At 40.5% G+C, this 27,238-nt stretch overlaps 1 protein-coding gene across 1 annotated transcript; it reads right to left on the reverse strand.

The window, feature by feature from the left end:
* Positions 1-1,297: 1,297 nt before the first annotated feature.
* Positions 1,298-24,181, reverse strand: LOC118781845 (switch-associated protein 70-like). Its single transcript, XM_036534956.1, has 12 exons — positions 24,042-24,181; positions 20,790-20,930; positions 16,909-17,082; positions 15,567-15,794; positions 14,398-14,544; positions 13,860-13,968; positions 13,261-13,442; positions 6,003-6,110; positions 4,638-4,804; positions 3,368-3,566; positions 2,422-2,518; positions 1,298-2,335 (listed from the first exon to the last, which is right to left on the reverse strand). Exons 1-12 carry the CDS (start codon positions 24,135-24,137, stop codon positions 2,217-2,219), a joined length of 1,767 nt encoding a protein of 588 aa, XP_036390849.1. The 5' UTR covers positions 24,138-24,181; the 3' UTR covers positions 1,298-2,216.
* Between the last annotated feature and the right edge of the window lie 3,057 nt (positions 24,182-27,238).

Genomic DNA, 27,238 nt, shown 5'->3' on the forward strand with positions numbered 1-27,238 from the left:
AGTTCAATTGCGTTTACTTTATATCTTCTGGTGGAATTTTTAGTCCCAGATGATAACGCTGTGGGGGGTTTTCTCTTGTAAATTAGATTGTGTCTCCAAACTGATCTGCCCGATTGTAAGAGCCGAGTTTAGTGTTCGTTTAAATATGCAGAAGATTCAGCTTGAATGGATACACTTCTGTTCTTTTGTGCTCAAAGTCGCCCCCATGATAAGAACATCTGCTGAATGAATGTAATGTAGTGTACTGTAATGTTACTATGCACTGTACACTGCCCACTGTCTCTGTGAATTGATTTTGGTTCTATTCTATTTACCAAAATGGCCCTCTATTATTTCACTGAAAGCTTCCCAGAGACCCACAGATCCTAAGAAAAATTGATGTGACAATTTATGATCATTTAAGTCATATTTGTCTTCATTAAATTTTTATGTTTTTGTTGAAAAGTCAAATGTTGCAGCAATGACTTCACATTTGGAATGACAGGCTGAAAACTGGCTGGCTTTTGAGTCTATTAATAGTAAATATTCCTAAAATCACCCTATTATTCTGTATCAAGTCTGTCCCATGACTCATATCTCGCTAGTGTTATTTCTTTCACTGTTACCATAAATACAGAGTCACTCTGCAAATCCAGAACGCCTATTCATCCTTTAGTTAAATAAGGTCTTTGGTGACTATGACATCATTCCTTGAACAAAAGCTACTATGTGTTCTGCTGTAATACATTCATCTCTTATCTTAATCGTCATCATTGAAAGATTTCAACAGAGAAAGCTGCATCAAGATACATGGTCACTTCTCCAACAAAAAGGCCCTGAGACAGACAGTCTTCACCAGTATAGTAGCATTCAGCATCCAGGCCCAGGGTCTGTGCACAGGACTGTGGAATGCCCATGAGACCAGTCTGTGGTGAACTACCTGATGAAAGGCTATGCTCAAGCAAAATCAGACCACACACAATCCTGACAGCTCCAGCTATCAGCTTTTGAGAAACAAAGCCTGTAGAGAGTTTGCCATGGCACACATTTACAACTGATGGCATTTTGTACTTTAAATCACACTGTCTCCAATCAACCATCAAGAAGCGGACCTGCACAAGCAGGCCCAGCAACTCCAACCTGTCAGCATTCTCCACATCTGCCATGACTGCAGATACATTGCCAGTCAAGGATTTGGTTTGTTATTCATTTGAGAAGGTCAGGAACATATTAGTGTCTCATAGGATAACTTAAATATTAATACTGTACTCTGGTGTCTTGTGAGAGTATATCAAAACGGGGAATTCCATTTACCGTTTTTAAAACATGATTGATTTTGGCTATTCTTTTAATGGTTTTATATCAAATTTCAGTCTTCAGCACTATTTCACAGAAATTGAAAAGCAAAGTGACACACAGCTACATATCTACACATTTCAAATATCCCTTCCTTTCCAAAAACATAAGCAAAACTCTGGGACTTTACAAAAACGCTATAAAATAAAAAAGCCTGTTTCTCTGAGTGTTTTCCTGATGCAATTTGCCTAGTATTAAATAATGTTTTAAACAAAACATACAGTATTCTACTGAAATACAGCAGTATGATGAGTAAAGACTAAACAGTTAATTCCACTTGATGATACACTATTAGAATCGTGGTCGCTTAAACACTAAGAATACAATGTCAGTGACAGCAAGAAAATCACTGTGTTAATAAATAAAAAACTGAAGGACATTTTGCTTCTCAACCCTTTGGCAAAAAGGACAAAACTAATAGAAAATATCAAAGCTAAGAGGGAGAACTAACCAAAAACCCTGGAGTGTATAGTTTCTAACAAGTGAGGAGTACAAAATCCACCCAGAACCATCAAAAAATATCCTTGGCCAATCGTTTATGTTTAGTTTGACATTATATGTAGGAAGGTAACAGGCTGTCATGGTGATTAGCATCAGGAGACAGACACTTCCTCCTACATTCTCCCTTTACAATTTTTCTGATTGTGTTGAACTAGCAGCCGTGGGTGACACATGGAATATCTTAATATTCCAAAATTGTGGCTGGTGCAGAACCTGGAATGTTAAAGAAGGCTGAAGCCGCAGTGATAAAGTCCTGATGTGGGATTATACTTAACACATTATGCCCTTTTTGCACTCAGGCAACTGTGTCACATCACTACGATGTCACAGCAATGTTGGGGTGGGGGATGAAGTTGCAGTGTGTTAGCTGGGATTGGGCTCTACTGGGCCTGGGCAGATCTGCTCTTCTTCTCCTGCCAGTCCTGCTCTCTCCGGTCCAGCTCCGCATCAGTAAAAGCCGCTGGTCCCCAGTTTGTGATCCTCTGCGGCCCCTTCGAGCCTGGGGGAAGGAGAGGAGGATGGGTGTCAGGAAGGAGTGTGTGGTCACCTCTTCTACCATGCCTGCAGTTTGCTGCCATTGCTCACCTGGCTGAATGACACGAATCAGTCCCTCGTGATGTGCAACTTTGTCCTTCCAGCTCCTGGTTTTATTGGTAGCATGTTCCAGTTTCTTCATCACCTCCTGTCACACACACATAATAGCAGTCATGGAAAACTGTGCTGTCATGACTAACAGTGAGTTCCTCATACATCAGCGCAAATCTGTGTTATTACTGCTGTAGATAATGCTTAAAAATGGTGTGAAAATTATCAGCCATTATTGGATTTGGTTTCAAGGCAGCTACTCTGATACAGATTAGGATAATAATTTCCATTAACTTCAGATATAGGCCAGTTTTAGGCAAATGTGCACACTAGACAGCCTTTGGTTGAAATAGGTAATTATCTTCACCACTAGATGGCGACACAAACTAAGCTGCCTCAATAATGTTTGCATATGAATGGAACAGATTAGTGCTTTCTGCAGGAATCCTTGGTGGGAGGGTTCCCAGCTTTGTCAACAACCCAAGAAGAGAAAGAACGTAAGTGGTACGGTTTGGTGCCAGACCGCTACATATCCCTGTGGCAGGGAGTGGCTCAGAATTCTTTCAAGGTTGTTGCCAGTAATGACTGTTTTGGATGGCCTTCTACTGAAATGTATTTATAAGTGAATTGTAAAATAGATAATTAGTTCCTAAGCACACACTGCAAGTGTTCACTAACCTCACAGGCTGACTTATTTTTTAAATTTCCCATCTCTTAACATGGGCAAATAAAATTATGCTGGCGAGTATAATTCATGTAGGACATCAATCCGACAGACAGGTTAAGCATCTAAACTGATCCTTAAGTTCATAGGAATTTAGTCTGCTTATAGAAAACCAGAATCTGAAATGTTAAAAAGCACTTTGGGGTATAATGTTTTGAAATTGTTCTCCAGACAGCCAGTGCTATATTAGCAGCAGAACTGCCCCTGCAGCTTTTCTCTCACCTCGTACTGCTCTAGTGCCCCCTGCCTCTCACACTCTAGCTGCTCCAGTTGAGACATGGCAGCCTGCAGTGCCGTCTCCTTAGCCAAGCGCTCGTTCTCCAGCTCCTGCTTCTCCGCTTCTGTCTGGGAGATGGCCTTCTGTTGCTGCAGGTGTAACTGCTCCAGCTCAGCCCGCTTTGCTGCCTCTTCCTCCAGAAGCCTGCTCATAGATGCACACGTGCAGGCACACAGAGTAAACAAGCAGCTGTTGACAAGGAATGGAACTGACTGTGGTATAAAATCTATACCAAGCTGTTTAATTGAAAACATGCAGGTAGTGCTAATGGTTGCTATTCACTACTGGAGGCCTAAGACCCTTGTGACATATAGTGCAAATTGGATCGGAATTTTAAGCCTGAAACTGACCTCAGCCCCCAGAAACCACTGCATGCCCAAAACCCAAGGCCATCAAGCATTCTTTATCAAAACTGACTCAAAAATTGTTTACAATGTATATATATATACGGTCCTGCCTGATTATCACTGACAAATGTTACACGTTTATGTAAAGAGAAAAAAAATGTAGCCTGTTCAGTAAGAATGTCTGCCTGTCATGTTCAGATTAGTCAAGACACACTGTTGTGAGGCTCCAGAAGTACCAAACCATATAAACATGGTTGCTGTGTAATCACAGTAAACAAATGATTCTACTCATAAAAACAGCTTCCTAACTAGCCTACTTGGTAGCTGATTAGTCTGAATTGCATAAAAAACATAATAGAGAGAAATGGAGTCATCCACTCCAGAATGTAAACACATTATCCACATTGCATCTGATAAAGTCTTGTCCAGATATGACATCCTGTAACAAGACCTGCACAGCAACACACAGGCTCATTCACACTGTTTAAAGCAGGGCTCACTGCGTCACACAGTGCTGTAATGCAGTGAGCCCTGCTCCTTACCACTATGCCACTATAAGAGAATGTTTCACCCTTCTAGAAGAAAGTCCATTTCTGTCATTGAGAATTCTATAAAATACTATTCCAGTCCAATATGGCCTTCAAGCTTGCATATGTTCAACACTCAGTGCCAAAGCTTTGTTTTGTCCCCTGCCTGAACCCAGTGAATCTGTTCTGTCACTGTGGGACATCCGAGTGGAATGCAGTAAAAGTACAGAGCAGATATCCTGTCAGTGCTGACAGGGGGAAGCAATGGGCTTCCTCCTGCCTGCTGAACAAGCAGGAAGACCAGTTCTGGATCCCATGCCAGTGACTGGGCTGGCTCTGACCTGGCCTGCAGCTTGCGCACTGCCTCCTCATCCTGCCGTGCCTGCCTCTCATCCTCTAGCGCCTCCTCAAGCCGGTGGTACATGTCTTCCAACTCCCGCACACGCTGCAGGTACTGCTCCAGCTCACTCGACTTCTGGGCCACCTGCTCTTCCATCTGTTGACGCACCTGAGTACACACACACACACACACACACACACACACACACACACACATACAGAACACAGTGTGAACCACAGCATACTTCATAGCATTCATTGATCTCAGTAGTGCACACATTATGTTAGCCTGTCTACAGCATAATGACAGGTGACCAATGGAGAAATTCACATAAAGGGTGGAGTTAATCACATAGATTGGATCAAAATGACAACAAAAGTCAATTTCAAAATCTAATGTGTTCCTCATTGCACAAACAAGTTCACAGAGAAGTGAAGACAAAATACTGTCTTATGTGGGTAGGTTTTTAACTGATGTTAATTACAAATGAGGAAGTAAGGATCTAAAACGTGCACTTCCTGAAAGTTGACATTGCTTCGACTTGAAATGTTAATTTGCTGTCCTCCTAATGGCTTTTCTCCCACACCTGTAATTCCTGGAATGTTTATGAGGTTAGTGTGTGAATAACATCATGATGTAAAGATTCTTAGGATCAAAGTTCAACAAAAAGATAAACAGCTGTTGAATTTTACACCAGACTACTCAATGTACAATTTCCTTGACTCTAATGAGCAATGTGTTTTAATCTTAAAATAAGCAGGAAATAAGTTTAAATGGGTTTTTAGAGTTCATAAAAATATTGTTCAAAACATCTTCTAAGCTTAAATAAGTTAACACTGATCAAGTCAATAATTGTATTTTTATAGAGCATTCTTACAACTGAACGATCACAAAGTACAGGATTGGGTCTTGAGACTTACAGAGAGAATAAAAAACAGAAACCCAAGGTCAATTGGTGAAAAACTGGATTATTATTCCTTAGTCTGACTTCAGACATAAAGTGGTCAAGAGACACTCCTGGAATAAAGTTGAATACCAATGAGAGAGTGAAATACTACAAATTAATGACAGTAAATTAATATAAGCATCAATTCCCAGAGTAAACCCAGGCTGGAGGAATGGCTTTGTTAATTAAAAATGAAAAAGAATTTTTAACCCTATTTCCCTTGCAAAGATGTCCTTCAGGATAACTTTGCATTTTACAATGAATTGGGCTAACGATGACACATTAACCTGTCCTGTAGGACCTTTCTAGGGCAGTTTCTGAGAATGCAGGAATGTATGAGTTCTTTCACGATCCCTAGGCGTGCTTGTCAGACAAAGAGTGACAGCAGAGTGAATAGTGAATGTATATGTGGGCGGTCACCATTTTCTCCCTCTCCAGGTCCATTCTGTAACGGTCCTGCAGCTCACTCTGTGTCTGCAGTCTCCGCCTCTCCTCCTCGGCTGCGTTGGCCGCCGCCTCCTCCAGTTTCTGTCAGAGAGCCCAGATTGAGGAAGACCATTAAAAACGGGAGCTGCCTTGGGGCCTGTGGGCCAAGGAAACTTTTCAACAGCCTCAACACAAAGAACCAGTGGGACTACATTCACAAAGAGCTTGTTCCTGTGCTAGCTCGGGGAGCCCTTTGTGTTTCTGAATGAGGACATTTTTACAGGTGCCAACTGCACACTTTTTGGGGCTGGTTTTAGCTGCCTTGCTCATTCCTCACAATGAGCACCACAGCTTAAGATGCTTTGCCATGCTTGGAATGCTCCCTCCAACTTTGAATCTTTCAGCTGTACATCCACTCCTTTTCTTAAAGTAAAACTGATGCACAACAGCCAAATTCTAACTCTACCTTACAAAAATATGCTGCTATCACTGGATAACACATCAAAGAAATGTTAATAAATGACTTTTAATACGCAAAGACAAGTAACAAAACTGTAACAAATAAAACCATGAAAGGGACTAAGAAATCCTTTTTAGTCACTGGAGCCAAGAACTTCAAGAGGTATTTTTTGGTTTGTTTTGTTTTAGAGGGATTTAAGAGGGCGTAATAAAGTGTGATAAAGCCACAATGCATTCTGGGACACTTTAAACTCTCCTTCATAGGTGCCAAGTGCTGCATAATTTGTGTGTTGAGTGTTGTGTTCTTCGATTTCTTCTTCATTTATTATGGAAAATGAGAAAAGTCATAAAGATGTTTGTTAATTTGTAAACTATTAAAAATTTATGAAGCTCAAATATAATCAGGAACTATAAGAAATTAAGACTTACTGTGCTCTGAACTGATTGATGGGTTTACCATTTACCAAGGTCAAAGGTTAAACATGTGGCTCACAAATGGAAACTGAGGGTTTGTTTTTATTTGTGGACGAGAAGTAAAATTAACACAGAATGTTGACAGTTGTAACAGGAACTACCACCAATGCTGATGTCAGTTTCTTCCCTCTCCAAAAATACTCTCAGTAAAGCTGTGAATGTGACACTCGGGGAATTCTTCAGTATTTAACAGCTGAGTACTCTTTCACTGTAATTGAGGAAATCAGGGTAAGGTGTCTGTATGTGCAGGAGGGAACCATGTATTAGTAGAATTCTTCAAGACATGCTACACAAAAACATAAACTACCTACTAAATTGTTGTATTGATATATTAACATTTCTAAATCGTATTTATTTGATCATTTGTCAGCAAACAACCACATATTTAATTAATCTGCTACATTACTTGCAACAGAGGTAATCAACAACTCAACTTAAAAGCTGTGAGGAGAATTTGCCTAGGCAGAAAGACTGTCATAAAAAAAGAAGTACAGCTCTATTCAACAAGTGGTTTCCTGAATTATCTCACCAAGAAATACATTTGACCATGTTTATATTTTCTCCTTGATTAATTAACATCAATAAAAGAAAAATCCATGCATCACATCACAAGTAACATCACATTTTAACATCACATGTTAAAAAATAATGAATTGTCAACATCACTGAAACGATATTAAACATGCAATTATGTAACACTGATTTTGCCAGATTTTTGGTTGTATATTAATTTCCTTTTTTGTCGATGCAGGGCCTTAGTCTAATCATTGAAACATGTTTCAGACAAGCACACAGTTGCAGCCACTCTGGAGCTGGGTGTTAATCAGTAAGCACAACTGAACAAAAATAGCAGTGCAGTATGAAAGCAGGTACAATAGCAGTAAGAGCCCGCTGGCAGGAAGAGGAAGTGTAGTGGGAGGGGGAGGTCGCTGACCTTTTCTGCATCCATTACAGTCAGCCAAGAGCTATACTGGGAACCACGCTGTACGGCCGCCTCAATTCAGCCCTCATATACAGTAAGACGGTGTATTGCTCTTCAGGATAATCGTTTGGCACTAGGTTTTTTTTTTTGTTATTTTGTTGCTACTTTTACACTGCTCTTCAGCTTGATGCCCAAACATCAATAATTCTGGCTGTTCTGTATCTACTATTGTTGTTTCTGGTGCTTCTGTGATATATATTGAATATACAATATCACATATATAATCCTCTAGTTTATGTTCAAACCCCAGCTCAACTGAAATTAATCTACTCGCGGACAGAATCGACTCTACTTTGCGTAAAACTCTAGATGCCGTTACTCCCCTCAAAAGGAAGAAAATCACAGACAAGAAGCTAGCACCTTGGTATAACGACCATACTCATGCTCTCAAACAAGCCACACGAAAACTCGAAAGAAAATGGCGCTCCACCAAACTACAGGTTTTTCTCCTGGCGTGGAAGGAAAGTCTCCTAAATTACAAGCATGCCCTCAGAGCTACTAGATCCAAATATTTCTCTACTCTTATTGAGAGAAACAAGGACAATCCTAGGTACCTGTTTAGCACTATCACCAGATTAACCAAGAGTCCTGCATCAGTTAACCCTACCATACCAGCAATTTATAGTAGCAGTGACTTCATGAACTTCTTTGACAGTAAAATCTTAAAGATAAGAGACACAATACAAAAATTCTCATCAACTTCTGGTTCCTGCCTGGCCAGTCCCGTTCCAGATTATGTAGGCATGTCTATTAGGCCCGCCTCGCGCTTTGACTCTTTTATACCCATTGAATTTGGCGACTTTTCTTCTCTTCTCAATTCATCTAATAACTCTACCAGCCAACTTGACCCCATACCAACTGGCTTCCTGCAATTGGCACACCACTATTAAATCTTATCAATGCCTCTCTTATGTCTGGACACGTACCTCAGCCCTTCAAAGTAGCAGCTATCAAGCCTATTCTGAAAAAGCCTAATCTTGATCCCAATGACCTGTCAAACTATAGGCCCATCTCGAACCTTCCATTCCTCTCAAAAATTCTGGAAAAAGCGGTATCAAAGCAACTCTGTGCCTTTTTACACTCTAACAACATTTTGGAAGTTTTCCAGTCCGGATTTAGACCTCACCACAGTACGGAAACCGCTCTCCTGAAAGTGCTCAACGACCTTCTACTCTCCTGTGACAATGGCTGTATCTCTCTTCTTGTGCTACTAGACCTAAGTGCAGCCTTTGATACCATCGATCATTGTATCCTCCTTGACCGCCTCGAAAACCTGGTTGGCATAAGTGGACAGGCCCTATCTTGGTTTAGGTCTTATCTAACAGAACGATATCAGTTTGTCTCCATCAACAACGAATCCTCCGCTCGTTCCAGAGTAAAATATGGTATACCTCAAGGATCTGTGCTTGGACCTCTGCTCTTCTCGTTATACATGTTGCCTCTTGGCGATATCATCCGTAAACATGACATTAATTTCCACTGTTACGCGGATGACACTCAGTTATACATATCAGTCAAACCCGCTGTCCCTCTGAATATTTCAAACATGGAGGCCTGCCTAACAGATGTAAAGAATTGGATGGCCCGAAACTTTCTCCTCCTCAACCCGGACAAAACTGAAATATTGGTCATAGGCCAAAATTCAATCAGGAGCAAACTCACTCATTTTACACTGGACCTTGATGGTGTCTCCCTTGCCCCGAGTGCAGCCATCAAAGACCTTGGTGTTGTTATTGATCCCGAGCTCTCCTTTGAAACTCACATAACTAACACCTCTAGGACTGCCTTCTTCCATCTGAGAAATATTGCTAAAATCAGGAAATCGTATCAATTAACGACGCTGAAAAACTAATCCATGCCTTTGTAACATCCAGATTAGACTACTGTAATGCCCTCTTGTCAGGATGTGCAAACGTCTCATTAAAACCCCTTCAGCTGGTGCAAAATGCAGCTGCTCGAATCTTAACTAAAACTAAACGCTTTGAGCACATCACCCCAGTTCTGGCCTCTCTCCATTGGCTACCTATTAAATACCGGATCATTTTTAAAATACTCTTACTCACATTTAAGGCTTTAAATGGGCTTGCCCCCCCCCTATCTTAAGGACCTTCTTCATCCATATCTTCCGCAGAGAGCCCTTCGCTCCCAAAATGCCGGGCTTCTCACCATTCCAAGAGTGGGCAAAACTACTGTAGGCGGTAGAGCCTTTTCCTATCAAGCCCCTCTCCTGTGGAACAGTTTACCCTCTGAGATTTGGGGAACAGACTCTCTCTCCACCTTTAAGTCTAGGCTCAAAACATATCTATATAGTAAATCCTTCAGCTGAGGGACATGGCCTGGTGCTGGCGTGGATCATAGAGTCTCTGGTGGACTAAGTGGTCATTGCTTTCATGGACCCTGTGCCGTGATCTGGTGTTGACTGTCTTAGGGTCGCCCTCATGACTATGCCGGTCCCTTGCCTCCCGTCCCCTAGGTATGCTGCCATAATGTTAGCCTGCCGGGGTCTTTCCTTGTTGCACACCTTTTTCTCTGCCCCTCCTCTCCTGCCTCTCTGTTCTACATCCCTGCCATTCTTATCATCCACTAACCACTGTTTTCTGTTTGCTTCCTATTCCCTGCTTCGGGCTCCTGTCCGGAGCTGTAGCCCAAGCGTCTCATCTCGTTTTCCAGTCCTGCTACCTCGCTGCCCTGCCCATCAAAGCCAACTGCATTCCAAGACCCAGACATCCTAGGAGACATTCTTATAATCACTCTACTGTTAACTGCTATTGTTTGTCAATAACAAATGTACATTGCATAATTTTGTTTCTAACTCTATCTGCCCAGTGCCGGCCAGAAGCAGATGGGCCCCCCCATGAGCCCGGTTCTGCTCAAGGTTTCTTCCTGATAGGGAGTTTTTCCTTGCCACTGTTGCCTTAGACTTGCTCTCAGGGGGTCTCAGGCCTGGGAACAATGTAAAGCTGCTTTGTGACAACTTGTGTTGTAAAAAGCGCTATACAAATAAAAATGAATTGAATTGAATTGAATATATTATTAGTCTAAGTTGCTCTATGAGGAGCGTCTAACAACTAAAAATTGAATAATAGCACTAATATATCTTAACCACCAATTAGAGTTTTACACTCACTAATCTCTGAATGTATCGCATGATGAAAACAATGTTGCACCAAGACCACATCTATCTTTGTAGAAATAACTATGGGCACACACCTCAAAGATGACAGTGTGAACATTAAGGCTCAATCACTGATACCAAACTAGCAGGCCACATCATTGGGTTCATAACCTTTTAAAAAAAAGTTTTCTGTTTTTGAGCATTCTACAGTGAAAAAATCTTGAACTGAAGCAGAAGGCAGCACTGCAGCTGTGTGTGAGGCCCAAGGACAGGACAGGCAGTTTACTTGTGGACGCCACTGTTATGAGAGTAACCTTTTGGGGTCAAGGGCTGTGTGCTCATTGTGCTGCTTCTAAATGAGGGGAGGGGCTGTTGAATGACAGAGCTTCTCATATCAGTGAGATGTCGCTCTGTATTGACTTTTTATTTTTTTCTACAGTGCAACTGGCACAAGAGAGGCCACACAAAAGGGAACTTGTTACAGCGATAAATCAAGTGATTGTTCACTGCTACATTGGAGGCATTATATGAGCTCATCTTTAAATCACACATGCCGCTTGCTCAAATAACTAGTTAGAGAGTACTTATCTATTTCGAGTTTCAAGTCATATAACAGCTTCATCTTTGATAAATGTTACAACATAAGACTAAGGGCAACTTTCCCAGTAACTTCCACCAAAACGACTTAATTTCACCAAAAAAAAATATTCTGCATCTTTTATATGCAAACACACACAGACACACACACACATTTGTCTTACTGGTTGAACCTGTCACAGCATAATTTTAAAACTAAAACAAAACTATGTCAGACATGACAGTGTTAAATGGAACATACAGTTTAGTGAATAATATGAGAAAAATCTGCACAATGTTGCAATGGCTGTTTAACTCTTTATGATTTAGCAATTTTACTGTAGAGTGATGTTATAATATAAAATCACCTTGCTACCTACATAGTGGAATATTTTATTAGTTAACTCACTTGTGCTGTTTAGCTGTGTTGTTTCAACCTATTTCACACACAGTAGCCTTTGTTTAAATGTTAGTGTGAAATCTAATGAAAAGCACCAAATTGATCAAGTGTGACTGTTGACCCACCCCCCAAAGCAGGAAACAGGGTCAACAATCGCAGAAACTGTGAATACACAACGGGGGAGGTTGAGAAATTGACTTGAGATTACAAAGGCAGTGAACTAGAAAAACAGGTTATGAAGTGTAAAGGGGAGAAACCGTCATGTCCCGATAGCATCATCCACATTCCCTGAGAGACAGCTGTGAGAGTGATAGTTTCAATAAGGACACTGTAGCACAATTACGGCAACACCTTATATCTGAGATTTCCTTTCTCTAGCAACATATGAAACCAAAAACTAATATGAAAGGTGTGAGCAGTCAGCAAATGATGTGTGAGAATGATCCAATGGATCTCATTCAGTTTTTCTCCATTTAAGTGGTTCAAGGCATCTTCTGGAATATTCCACTTACTTTGCATGCACAAGCAGAACGTTACATATGTGCATAATATATGTGAATGTTACTACAGCTACTACCTATGAACACATTCTTCTGCTACGTTCAGCTCTGTTTGTACACAGTTCATTTTCCAATTCAATAAAACTAAGAGCTATTTTATACAAATAAACTAATTCTTGAAACTAACAAAGTATTTTTTTCAGAACAATTTCAAAATCCACAAAATTAATGATGACATTACTCCATGTGTTTTTTCCCTATCACTCACACTTGTGTTTTTTTTAACTTATTCAGACCTATGCTGTATGCTGAAATGTGCTTTTACACCTTCACAGCCTGTTCAAGCCTTAACAGACTGCCAATGTGACACCATCAGTGCCATTTCCAAAGGAGTTTCCTAACATACAGACTTAACATGTGCAATATCTTCCAAGGGGATCCCTGTGTTTTGCTGTGAGAGGCAAGACATGATTATTGTTTTCTCACAGACGTTCTGAGCTGTATGTATGTCTTCAGGGAATGCATCCCTCTATTTACTTTCAAACTCACATGCACATTTATCTTTTACCACTCGCCACTGCAGTAAAACTGCTTTCTCTGTAGTAGCACATACCATATCACCTGTCTTGTGTGTTAGTTGCTTCTGCCACCACTACAAACAATCACAGAAGAAGGTGTCACCCTCACAGACAGCAGTGTAAATGTGTCTTAAGAAAAGCAGCCCCCACAATGCCTGGTCTGCCTACCGTCCTCATGGCCTCCAGCTCCCGCTGCTTGTTTTCGTTGGCGGTCTGCAGCTCCTTCATCCGCTGCTCCAGCTGCTCCTGCTCAGCCTGCAGCTTCTGCCGCAGCTCCTTGCGCTTTTGCCGGGATTCGTGGTGTGGTGCTGGCAGATCCCGCTTCAGCAGGTTGATGCAGGTCTGGATGGCTGAGAGAGAAAGGCCAGCAAACAAAAGGATCAGGGCCCCAGAGCATGCTTGATTCCCTCTGTGTAATCATATGCCTTTGATACTCCTTTTCAGTCTGACAAGAGTCAGACTCAAGAGGGGACAATATCCAGAGTTATCCTGTCAGATGACCCTGACATCACTGAATCTGCACAACGTTCTACACAGCATGACACCCCAGAACAAAAACCGTACCTACAGCTGTCTCATTCTCTCCACCATAGCTGAAAAATTGCCACTATCATGTCTTGGAACCACAAGAGAAGACAGCTTTGCAAATTTTTAGCATTTGAGCAAAGCAGAGTATTTACAAACTCAAAGTGCTCCTTTTTGTATGTGCTACAATAAGGATTTTGTGTATTGCACCATATGCTATTTGAGTCTGTGTTCTGCCTCACCTTGAATCCATTCTTGCTTCTTCTTTTTGTCAGATGCACTGATCTCAAAGCTTTTGTCTGCACATTTGACAATGAAGAGGCATTTCTTTCCTTCCTTATCCGGCAACGACTGCAAAGAGAGCAGGATTTTACACTCATCCCCAGAGAGCTTCCTTGGGTTGGTCCAGTGAGAAAGGAACAAACGATAAGGAAGCTGACAAACATGGTGGGTTATGTATGACAAACATGCCTTTGTTGAAGTGTTTCCCTACTGTCTGTGCATGGAGATGGACTCAGAGAACCCCACCCTGTGTAACAGTCTCGTGAGTTGAGGCTGAGGTCATTCTCAGACGAAACTGAAGTCATAAACTAACTACAAAACATCTCTATTCTTCAAGTATGAAAACCCAATGAGTCTGCAAGTGTCCTTTCATACAACAGACTCATTTAATGATCATTGTGCCACTAACATTAAGGGCTGAGGGTTCATAGACAATGTATAGGTGAAAATCAGATTGAATATTATATGCACAGTACTTCCAGGCTGTTGACCTCTGACCTCTACACAGCAGTTTCCGTCCAGCATGATGTCACCCTTCTTCTCCGTCAGGTCCTCACTCACATAGTAGGAGATGGCATTCGGACGCAGCAAGAACCACCGCTCTGTCCAGTTCTTCCTTTTATGACCCTTTTTCATCATGTAGCCCTGTAGGAAGGAGTACAAAAAAAAAAGAAATCATTAATTTTTTTTCCCTAGTGGTGAAACAGTTACAAACCTTGAATTTCCACATTCATGCATGACGTCTGTGCAGAAGAGCTGTTGTTTAAATATAACGTATCTAGGTATTTCAAAATTTTCCTTTATTGTGTTTCTGAAATTATTTCATACATTTCCTTTTCTCTGTCAACGACGTGCCTAGTGACTGACTGCAAACTTAAATGACTTCCCAGAAAGCCACTGTGCTGTTTAGCAGGCTTAACGTAAACATTCATATTATATTTTCTCAACATTTTCAGGGAGTAGAGAAAAAGCTGAAGGCAACCATGCATCAGATTATTGCTATAGTGTTTTCCTGAATTAAAGCTGTAAGTATACCCAGGTGTTTTCATTGTTTCTGTACTTACTGATGAAATTCCTTTGAACATGCAGGCATGTAGTGTGTGAAGTAGAGCCCCATTTGATGGAGACTGGCTTTATCAGTGTGGGGCTGCATGATTATGCCCGGCTCCAAGGACAGAGCGATGCATGTGAGGCCCAGCTGAGGCCTCTGTGACTCCCCCAGTGGGGGTGAGAGTCCACAGCTGGCATCGCCTGGCACTGTCAGCACCCTGCCATTCCAGCCTGTCCCTTTCAGCTTGGGCCAAGGGACAACAGCAATGAGAGGGGCCTCAATGAGCCCCATTCATGCTGTCTGCGCCCCCAAAATCAACAGTGCCGATCACGCTGGGATACCTTCACAGGCTGGGCTGTTGTCGTGACATCTGAGCAGTAGACAACAACCTCTGTTCATTACACAGTGGAGGGGTAACACTGTGGGGCCTAAACTACTGCACCTCTCCTGAGCAGTGACAAATCAAAACATGTGAGTCACACATCTTCTGTTTTTGTCAATTCACTATGGAAAAGTGTATTGCTCAGTCTGACTATGCAAAACTAGATATGAAGATTTACTTTAGATTTAGTCTTGTTGTGGAACTGTAGGAGGAGCAACACTGATGAGGGCTCACTTGTTTCAGCACGTCCAGGATGAGCTCTTGGAAGACCTCACTGATGCCCATGGAGAGGGTCTGGCGGTCCATGCCCTTGCTGAAGTGCCCTGTGCCAATGAGCTCAATGAGCTCCCAGGCACTCAAGCACTGCTGTGAGCTGTTTAGCTGCAACTTGTAGTCCTCAAACTTCTCCTCCACCCAGCTGCCACCCATCGCTTCCGTTAACTTCCGCAGGAAGTACTCAATCTACAGGGAAGGAACATATCCAACTAATGACTTAACATCACCAGTACCATCTACACAGACAATGAATAACTACACTGACCTAAGGAATATATGAACTGATGGATCATACTGACCGGTGGTATGTAAGGGGAAGAAATAGCAAAGCACAACATTTTTTGTTTTGTACAAGTACACAAAACTCTTTCAGCCTAGTTCACTTGTCTCTATGGTTCTTCATATTTGATGTTTCCCAGTCAGAGAAGCCAGGGACACAAGTGTTTAAAAAAATCCTCTGAGGTTGAAAGCTACAGGAAGCAGACAACTTCCTGGTCTGTGTCTACTGCTATTAAGCAACAGAGTAGAACTGGTTCAGCAACATTTCTAGTCATTCCACAGGAACTGGAGAGAAAGTTTTGTTCAACTCAGTGCTTTTTCAATCATCATTTTCAAGGACAGGCAAGATATGTTATCTGATGTTAATTACACAACATAAATACACTCAAAAACAACGCATAGCAGATACAGATACAAGCATCAGGGCCAGTTCCATATAGATTCATTGCTCTTTCCTACAACCACCTCAGATGTAAGCATAAACAATACATGTACATGAAGATGACACTAACTACTGCACTAAAACCTTAATTTGTGTGACTTTGTGAGCATTTTCCAAAAATGGAATCTTAGTTCGATGCAGCTCTGGCAAGTTCAATACACATTATTTACATATCTAGATTTACATATGATGTTGAGCACCACAGCTATTAAAAATAAAAGCCTTGTGTTGCAATAAATAAATGCTTTATTACAGCTATATTCATAATTTCATCATTTATTCATCATTTATGTATCCTAGCAATACCATGGAAACTTTCTACTCTATACTGAAGAGACTGATTGCAAAACTTAGATATCATGGTTTCAATTAATTTAACCACAGATACAATATGCTATTTGAGGTTCATTGACGGACATTCTAAGTCAATTCAAGATCTACAATAATAAACTTCTTCAAAGTCTACAAGAAAGCATAAAAATATCACGATGCTGACACGTCATACACTACCAGGAAAAAGAGGAAATGCCTCAGGCTTATTGTTCCCTTCTTTTTCTGGAGAGGCCCTGACGCTCCTACCTCCTCAGTGACGATGACCAGGGGGTATTTGTCCTCTGACAGGAAATTGAAAATACACCAGATCTTGAATGCGTCGTCATCTGTGATCAGCAGATGGTTTCTGTTCAGGTTCTTCCTGGCACAGAGTGTCCAGCACATCTTGTTGAAATCCACCCTGTCAAAGTTGTCCTGCACCTACAAGAAAAAGCATTCACTCGCTCAGTCATAGGAGCTGACTGAGGAATAGATGAATGAAACTGTCTTGACCAGTGGTCAAACAACATCCTTTGACTGAGAGATGCCAGCTTCTTACCACTTTCATTTGTATATACCAGATAAATGCATCAGAGATTATGTAAAATCCATGAGCAAAATATCCTTTATTTATTATTTATCAAATGTCAGTGATCAAAGGCAGGGAAACAGCTCCTGACTGCAAACAGTTGTGGCTAAAGGAAATGCTCCCTTCAAGCATTTCACTGACACTGCTAACAGCTTTATCTCCATGGAAACCGCAGGCACATTCACAGTAAATGCTGCTGATAAGGGGCATAAGTGGTGGCCAGCCAGCTGGTAAAGACCAAAGGACAGAAAGTGGTGCCTGAGATACTTATGAAAGCAACCTGCTAGATTACTTCCAGACAACCTCAGCAAATTCTGCTGAGTATCTTTGGTACTTGTCAGTTAAGCCACTTTAATGAATGTGACCTCTATATACAGTCACACATGTCTGACAGAGAGAGAAGAAATACAGGAAATATGTATAGCTTGAACTTTGAAAACTGACTATTAATGCACACATTAGAACCCATGGGAAGGAGACTACAGAATGTGTAGCAGCAAAAACTATATATAAACGTAATGTTGGAAGGGAAAAGTTACACTTGCTTGTCTTAATTGACCTGGCAGATTATTGGTCCTACTGACCTACCGGTTATCAATCCAACTAAAGTAAATCAATTAGCTTCTAGAGTGAAAGAGCATTAAAATCACACCTCTACAAGAAATACGATCTTAAAAACGATCAGGAAAATCTTTTCATTCAACCAATTAGATTCTTTGAAGTTAATGGCATAGCTGTAAGTACACATTCCACTGCTAAAATGTCCCACAGGGCAGACCAAGCCATAACAGAATTAGGTCACTTCACTATTTTACATACTCTTACTGTAAACTTGGATGAGACATTTATTTTTACTTATCTATGTGACACAGTCCTTTAACTGTTCCAAAAAAAGACTGACTACAACAGATGACATTCTTCAAACACAAAATGATAGTATTTCTGGAGCGCAGTCCCTGTTTAACACGTCAGCGAGTAAAAAAACACCCCATGAGTAATCATCACTAAACACTGTCAAAATCATATGTCTGATAATAAATTAGGGGAATGGGGGAGTTGTGGGTGTTGTAAAATGGTATGAAATGACAGCTTTTTCTTGCAAACTCATCATCCTCAGCATTTCTTGTTTCTCTGAAAGCCTCTACAATACCTGGCTCCCCTCCCCCTTTCTTTCCTTCAACAATGGCTGCCTTGTTAAACGCGGAGTACCGGTGGTTTCTTTCTGCTCTAAATAAATAGTCATTTGCATCTGCAAGTGTAATGAGCCATGGCGCTTTATAAATGGACTTTATAAAGACCTCCCATTCCCCTGTGTCCTGAATAGGATGTTTGGATATGGAAGCCTGCTATATCATTGCACAAACATGGCACTGCAACATCAGATTATGACTGCAGCAAAGCACAGTGACAGCAGGGAAAGTAGCACAAGGCAACAAAATGACATCCATAAATAGACTGAGCCACAAACAAATGCTCTATGTACAGCAGAGATATGCCACTGGCCTCAAAAAATATTGGTTCACAGTTCTAAACAAAAGCAAAGGCTTATCAGTAATAGACAGTTAACTGCAAAACAAATGTTTTGGGAAAGCAAAAAAGTAAGTAAATGTATGTTTAATTCCAAATATTTAAGAGCAAGATTTTCAAATTTAATAGCAAGATTTCTCATAAAAATTTGTCTTGTTTGGTCTGTGAGGGAATTTCTCATTTCAGAATGCATTTGTTTGGCTTGTTCTCCATTGTTCTGTGTGACATAGCATCTTTTGAAAACAATGGGCCTAGGGGTCCAGAAGGCTGTGGACGCTGAGAAGAATGTTTTGTCCTAAAATCCCCTTTGATGTTACTCTCACAGCAAAACACACAGTAAGATTTTGGCCCAGATTTATCACCAACCAATATGATTTAAATATAGATCTTCAAAAATTACCATTAAAATCTGGGCATACTTGCTGAATGATACATTGGCTTTAAAGCATATATATTTTTAGGTGTCAGGCACTTATGAGCAACTGCATTTGCTCTGATGAACATCTTTGGAGTTGTCCTGGAGTTAGGTTCTGTACTTTAAAACCTCAAGCCAGCAAGGAAACAGTGACTGAGCAATGGGTGGCCTTGTGCAGCTCCAAAATTGATTTTTCATACACACACATTACAGTGACAACACACACTATGGTTACCTGATTTCAAACCCCATGTGGTCTGCCCTGAGTTTGATTGCAGAGAAAGAATATATCAGCAAGTGTTATGCAGTGACAGGTACATTGTTGGTTCTCAAAAATCATACTGTGTGTTCTAGGTTTAAACTGCCTGACCACAGGAGACTGCCCGTCCAGCTGAAGGAGTCAGGAAATTGTTTCCTCTTGGTACTGAGTCACCATGGGACTGTGAAACTTCCAGGCATATGGGTGGGACATCTCCTCCTGTGGGGGATTAGTCCACTTATAGAACTTTTAGGCTTTGGCAGGGGGATGGGTGTGTCTCTTGGTCTGTTCACAGAACCATTTCATCCTGACCCATACTCATCACAATTTGCAAAAATGGAAAAGAAAATAAAGACAAAGGATATTTCACAGCAGAGTGAACCTTTATCTTTTTTTTTCTAAATGCAACAACATCCTTTATAAAACCATAAAAATTGTTCAACATTAGTAAGAGCAGAACAGAGGGTTGAGTAAGAGGAAGTATTGTTGAGATCTGATGCTGCATCAGCAGTCCAGACAAAAGCAAGAACTAGTGTGATCACCTCCTTCCTGGTGTTGAATTTCAAATTTCCTCATATCCTCTGAAATGAGTGAAATGTATTCCGTTTTACAGTTAAGGCTTATCGGATGTGCCATAGCAATCATACATAGAAACAACCACAGAATAATTCATTGGACACTACACCATGTAAGCATATTAATATTACATCCCTTTGCAAATAAATATATGAGCTGTTGCTTTGATTTGTCACTGTCAGTTCTCAGTATGTCTTTCCAAGGGTAGCGCCAATATAACCATGAGCCCATGCACTAATATAACCAACATATGCAGTATAACCACTGTGTTTTGTGTTACACATTTAAACTAAATTTTTGCAAGTAATTACAAGTAATTTTATTTATTTCTAAATGTTTGATATAGGCTAAGATTGGGAAAAAACACATTCATGACTCAAAGCTGAGTGGAGAGTACACTTTGGTTAACATTAAAAGGCCTTGATTATATATGCTGTCTCAACATGCACTAGACCAAAAGTTCATTTTTAGGAGAATAGTTCTGGAATCTACTTCACTATAACATAGGTTCTTTGGCTTGAATTGGCTTGATCCAGCCTTGTATGTGTTTCTTTGTTGTGGTGTTCAAAGCAGCATTTCAAAATCAGACAGGTATGGATTCAGCAAATTACTTTTCCTTGAAAGCATTGAATGTCTGTGTTGATATCATCCTGAAAAGCAGGTTTTAATGAATAACGTCATTCATACTCTTCTGCGACAGTTACAGCTCCATATATCAGCAGAGAAATGCCTGTTCAGAAGCCAGCAGGGCAATGAGGAGAAACTGGAGGACCAGTGCGTACCTTGTCCAATATGAATGTATTCAGGTAGGGCATGTAGCCATGGTTGGAGACAGGTCCCTCGTCATCATCTTTGAAGTGTTCCTCTAATGCCACAGGATCATGGGGGATCTTCATCACAGTACACAGGTTGTGGGACAGCACCTGCAGTGGATCAGGGTTATTGAACCAGACAAGGACAGACACATCCACTGCTCACTGAAGAGCAATGTCATGGGCATTACAACTGTAGGGAGCAGAGTGTTCAGCAAATAATAGGCTATCAAACAATGGAAGGTCTACAACACTGCATAAATATTAATTGGATTCCCTTACAAGATTAATTTAATGGCAAGCAAACTCGGGAGAGAATTTGAACAACTTACAAGAATCCTACAGTTAACTGCCAGTTCCAGTAGGACATATTATTTATGGTAAACCTAAACATCATGCTCATTTTTTAGGTGTATGATTAACAGCTAAAACAAAAGTGTAACTAAGCAATTTTGCAAGAACCTAAAAACAAAAGCAAGACAAAGTATGGGTTGCTGTCATTTTCAGCAATTCTGTCCAATCATTTTTCTTTGTTCATTTTTGTTCATTCTGCATTTTGGGGGGTTTATTGCTACTGAAGAAAGTCAGTTCATTTAGAAATGTGTTTAAGATGTGTGAAGAAAAATCCTGTATGTCCTATTCATAATCACTCTTGCAGTGTAAAATGTTTGATTAACGATCCCAGAAGAATCCATTAAACACGTGACAGAAAAAGCCAAACAAAAGCATCAGAGACAGGCAAACCAGCAAGAATGTAGAGCAAATACTGAAGTAGAATGCAGTGGAGAGATTTTACCCAGGGTGCAGAGCTTTGTTGTCATTGCATGTGAATAGGGAGGCCTGAGAGCAGTCCTGTCTCTGGCCTGGAGGCAGACTGGAGGTTTATCAGCGTAGCACAGGGCCAGACTACTGAGTCCCAGACTGGTGCCAGTCAGGCAGGAAAGCAACTTATATCCCCCCCTATCAGAGACCGCTCTGTAGGTGGGACGCACAAAAACACAAGGCCTCAAGGACCTTCAATCGTTCACACGTGCAACTAAGGTCACTTGCAACAGGTCTGATCTCAGCCTGTCATTAATCTGCTGTCCTTCTAGTCAGAAGGTACTTACTGACAGCAATGACTGGTGCTATAATACTGTATGTAACTATGAAGGCATACTCTTTGTTTTGCTTGATGGGCAGGTCATTTCAGTTGCTGTGAAGCTATAACATGAATCCACAATCTCCTCTGAAAGAGTCACCTGTACAAACGCTCTCTGATTTTCACTGTCCACTAACCATCATCCCTCTGTTTATGGCCACTTTATAGTTATTCTATGTTCTCACTGCCACCATGTGAATGCCTTCCCATAACAGAGAATCATAGTCCACAGATTAATTTACCAAGTTACAAATCACCTCACACATTACCTAGCTAAGAACCAATGTATACCAGCACAACCACTGTCAGAAGCTACTGAGTGAACAACATTTCATTAAAGAACCCTGTACATGTACATGCAAAAGTGAATGTACAGTACAGAAGTACAGAATACAGTATTTTCCCATATCACACAGGGACTGGCCAACACATTAAGCAAGGCAATTGCTTTCTGTGCTGGTGAGCCCCAAGAAGAGAGACCCTACAGGAATGACCATGTGGTGGACAGAGAGAAGTTTTATATATGTATTCAGTCAGACGACTTGCACAACAGAAGCGGAACTAAAAACCACACATTATCAGCATTAATTGTGAGAAAAATGCCTCAGAGGACTTTCCAGTGAAAACTGTCTTGATTCATGACTGATGTGGTCTTGAATGAAACTTGCTGAGTGATGCAAATACAAAAAGCAGTTATGAAAGTTCCCAAAATGTAGGTCTGACAGATCAATAGAAAAGAAGTGGGGATTGACCATAATAGATTGACCATAACAGATTGACCATTAGATTGACCATAATACCATACTGTGACTTCAGTAGTGTAGAGTGTGTGTATGAGTCAATGCAACAAATCTGGTTCTGTTAGTATTCTGCTTTGCCGAACCACTATGAACTGACATGAAGTACCAACAGCACAGTAAACTGGTACAACCTGTCACAAACTAGTCAACTAACAGGCAGGCTAATAATACGTAATCAGTGACATGGACAGAGAAACAAAGGAAATACCACACACATTTTTATCATTGTTACTTCATGTGTCATACTGTCCATGAGTTTATGAAGTAACAGCTTCATTCATCATTATCAGGGTGATGCTATTCTAAGATTTGCGTGAAATGTCACTAAGTGTATCCTAAAATACTGTATGCTCTGTAAAAGCTGAAAATGATAATGGTGTCGGGTCTCACACGCAGCCTCAAACATGCAAGGAGGAGGATCATTTTCAAATAACAAAGTTAAGTTTTATGTTTATTTGTAAGATTAAACACGTCAGCATTTATTTTCTCTTGTTCTGTTCGGGTTGCACGCCCTCGAAGAAGTAAACTAAATCATTATACACCAGGGAAGAATGAGTGGTGTTTTAACACCAGAAAATTCCAAAAGTAGAAGGCCACTGGTTCTGGAATTATTCTATATGTACTCGTTCTGCTTAGGGAAGGATAGAGGAAATATTACAAATTACCTGAAAACCAATCACTGACCTCCCGTCGGCTTAAGCATAACATTGAATGGTGCACACACACACACACACTTTCTCAGTACTTTATAGTACTTTCTGAGAAAGTACTATGTATAGTACTTTCACTGTTAAATTACATAAACAGACCCTCTTGTCGCTGTTAAGTCGCAGAATTGTCACTACTTTCTCCTCAATACTACTACTGTCACATAAATACCCTATGGTAATTATCAAAAGTGGTCATTTCAACACTATCCGAAACATTCACTGTTAAATATCTAAACACAGCTTTGACAAGACTGATGACTGTGATAAACGATCCTTTTACAATTTCCCAATTACAGTGCGATGTAAAACGGTACGCAACGCGGTTAGGTCATAACAATATAGTTTTTAGGGCGTCTATCTTTAAATTATAGAACTCAACAATATTCGACAAAAAATTCCATTCTATCCATTTAAATATTTATGTCCTCATTACATAGTCAATAACAAATCGCTGAATCACTTGTTTGCTCGTTGATACTTGCCTTCAGTTTCCTGTGCTACTGTAACACTATTAGACATGCCAAGCAACTAGGTAGCTAGTAAACTATTCACCAAGAGTGTATATTCTTACCTTTAGTTGAGATTTAGACACTTTACCACTTTTATCCACATCCAAAGCCGTGAAAGCATGCCATATTGCCTTTAACAGCTCGTCCCTTAGTCCCATTTTGCGTGTCGTTCCCTTTGAGCACTTGTTCAGTTCCCTTATTAACAAAGTTCGGGTTTTCAGCTGAGATATACAACAGGAGACAGTCACATGACCAGCAGTTGTCAGCCGCGTCGCACTGTTGGTAGCTTTTGGCACCACTTAGCGCCGAGTTGGTGTAGATAGCGTTCTCTGCGTAATTTATATTCCGAGAAAAAATGTATGACAAATCACTGTTTAGAGTTATATGTAGCTTCCCAAAACTCAGATTTTCAATTCTATTTTAGATCTATATGCCATTCACTGTACGTAGAACGTAAATAATACATTACATAGCACTGTCTGTAGCTCAGGCTTCAGTATAGATAATTGGTGAAAATTTTTAGTCAATGTAATGGGAATTGACTGAGGTTATGCCTCACCTTAAAACTAAGAGAGCCCAAAATAACAAATCAACTGAGAGGCTGAAGTTGCAAAAAAAAAAAAAAAAAAAGCTTATGGGACATACACCTGACATCTGGCGGCTCTCAGTGCAGTGCACAGTGCAGTGTCCCACCAATTTCTTCAAACATGGAATCAATAATTCAGTTTTTAGACAATACTTTATTTAATAAGATATAAATATTTTCATGTGAGTCATTCTAATGTCACTGTGTAAAAGTGGCACTTTGAGGTACAATGACAGTCTCAATCACATTCAGAGGGAGACAGATGGAGCAGATCACAGCTTATTCACCACAGTTGTGGTCTGCTGTGTCTCTCTTATTTAAAGCTGCTGATGTTCACAGGAGCAGTGTGATGTACTGATAAGTAGCACATATTGCTGTTGTTCCCTTTGGAATGGTGTTTAACCCCAAAGGACCTGTATACTATACATATAACCAGGGTGCGAAATACGGAGGTTGTCGGGGGGGCCGAGACCCCTTAATCGACAGTTGAGACCCCCTGAAAGCCTTAACAGCAAAATTTTGGGGGTCTCTGGAAAAATCTTTAAAAAATTATTTGTCACTTGTACTTGTCACTAAAAATGTTTTTTTTTTTTTTTTTTTTAACCCTTAAAGCCTAACAGACGCAGCCTGCGTCCAAATTCACATCCTTTCTTCTCGGTTGAATTGCTCACGAAGTAGCCTATTCATCGCTAGCGATAGTTGATTTTCTATGCGACGAAGTGTTGCCTAGAAAAATAATTTTGAATTTAAATCAGATTTAATCATAGTTACAATCTGCATACAGCTCTGCGCCCATCTCTACATCCATTACTCTTGTTTTAATTACGCATGACCTCGTCATTGCATAGAAAGAGCGGAACCAAAGCTTTGTAATGATGCTAGTCACATATTTGTAAATACCAAAGTAATCACATTATGATCACATAAGTAATCACATAAGACAGATCAAACTTCTGCAAAGTTATATCTTTACTAATTTCTTCACCCATTTTCACACTCCTGCTTCTCGGTTGAATAAGTCACAAAGTCTCTATCGCTTCACAATGTATAACCGCATATCAAAATAAACAGCAGAACTCACCCTTTCCCATGATATTAGTTGTTTCTCTAGCTGAGAAATCTGGTTTTGAAATCACAGTAAATGTCTGCACTGTTTATTTACTTACTTATTTACTATCCACACACTGGCCTGTGGTGAGCAGCACAGGGTGCTTGATGAGGGTGAAGGTACACGGCCTCTTCTCTGGGTCAGGCTGTATCATGAATTGTAGCAGACATGGCAGTCACATTAGGAAATCATGCACACTTCATTTAACTGAACACCAGTGCTGTATGCATAGATGTTCTAGATTACGACTAGATATTTGGCTCCTGTGTTCCTCCCACCCTCTGGATTTCCTTGTCTAGGTTGCTGTGGATAAGACAGTCTGCTAAAAGACAACTAAATTTAAACAGGTCCAAAAGGCTGTCGCGCACAGCCACAGACAAGAACATATCCACATACGCACAATATTTTAACAGCACAACAAGACAGGTCGGTGTCGGGATGTTTTCCTGGATCCGCTGGTCTTCCGTTGTGCTCTTTTTAGAAGCTGTTGGTTTACCAAAGAAATCCGAAATTCATTTCTGTGCCATTGTGATAGCTATCTTGAATGATGCAACATTACTAGCTACGAGATGACTAGGGAAATTCTAAAACGCTTAACGTGACTTAATGTTCTAAAACTGCGACCAATGATCACCAAATTTCTGTCGAACATCTCTTGTCAGAAACACTTACTCCTGTCAAAAAATCAAAACCGAAATCCTAGGAGTATGGTCGTTATCTCACGATATGCGTTTTCCTCTCCATTGATGCCCATTATAAGGAAAAAGCTTAACTGGCTTAATGTCCCAAAACAGCGATCAATAACCGCCACGTTTGTCTGACATCTCACATGTCATAAACTCTACCTCCTATCAAAAAAGCAAATTTGAAATCCAATGAAAGGGGTCACTATCTTGCGTTAAGCCGTTTCTTCTCCATAGACCCCCATTATAAGGAAAAGCTTAACATAGCATCATAGCATCATGGACCAAAACATGTATCAGGACTACGTTCACTTCTCTAACACGTTTCAGATCAGGACGTTCAAGAACCAATACGACGACCCAATGGGTTTAATATTATAAACAATGACGTATTCATTGAAGTTTTCCCCATATGAACCCAAATTTGGTGATCATTGGACGCTATTTTGGAACATTAAGACATGCCTTTTCGTTAGCCTAATTATAAATTTATAATTATAATGGCCGTCAATGGAGAGGAGAACGCTTAATGTAAGATAACGTCCATACTCATAGGTTAGATTTTGATTTTTTGACAGGTGGAAGTGTTTATGACAAGAGATGTCCGAGAGAAATTCGGTGATCATTGATCGCATTGATCTTGGAACATTAAGCCACGTTAAGCGTTTGTCCGGATGACTAGGCAACGTGACGTCCGTTGACCATGATGCTTGGCGTTATATTAATAATTAATAATTATTTAGTATTGCTAATTATTTCTCAAAACTTCCTCAAGCATTGAATTCTTGGGTAAATAACAACAGGAGAATTATTTTAAATGTTTTAATACGTTTATCCGGCAGAGAGTGCTGTGCCTGTGATGTCTGCCTTTTCCAACAGGGG

Source organism: Megalops cyprinoides, chromosome 8 (genome assembly GCF_013368585.1).
Source record: "Megalops cyprinoides isolate fMegCyp1 chromosome 8, fMegCyp1.pri, whole genome shotgun sequence".
Taxonomy (NCBI): domain Eukaryota; kingdom Metazoa; phylum Chordata; class Actinopteri; order Elopiformes; family Megalopidae; genus Megalops; species Megalops cyprinoides.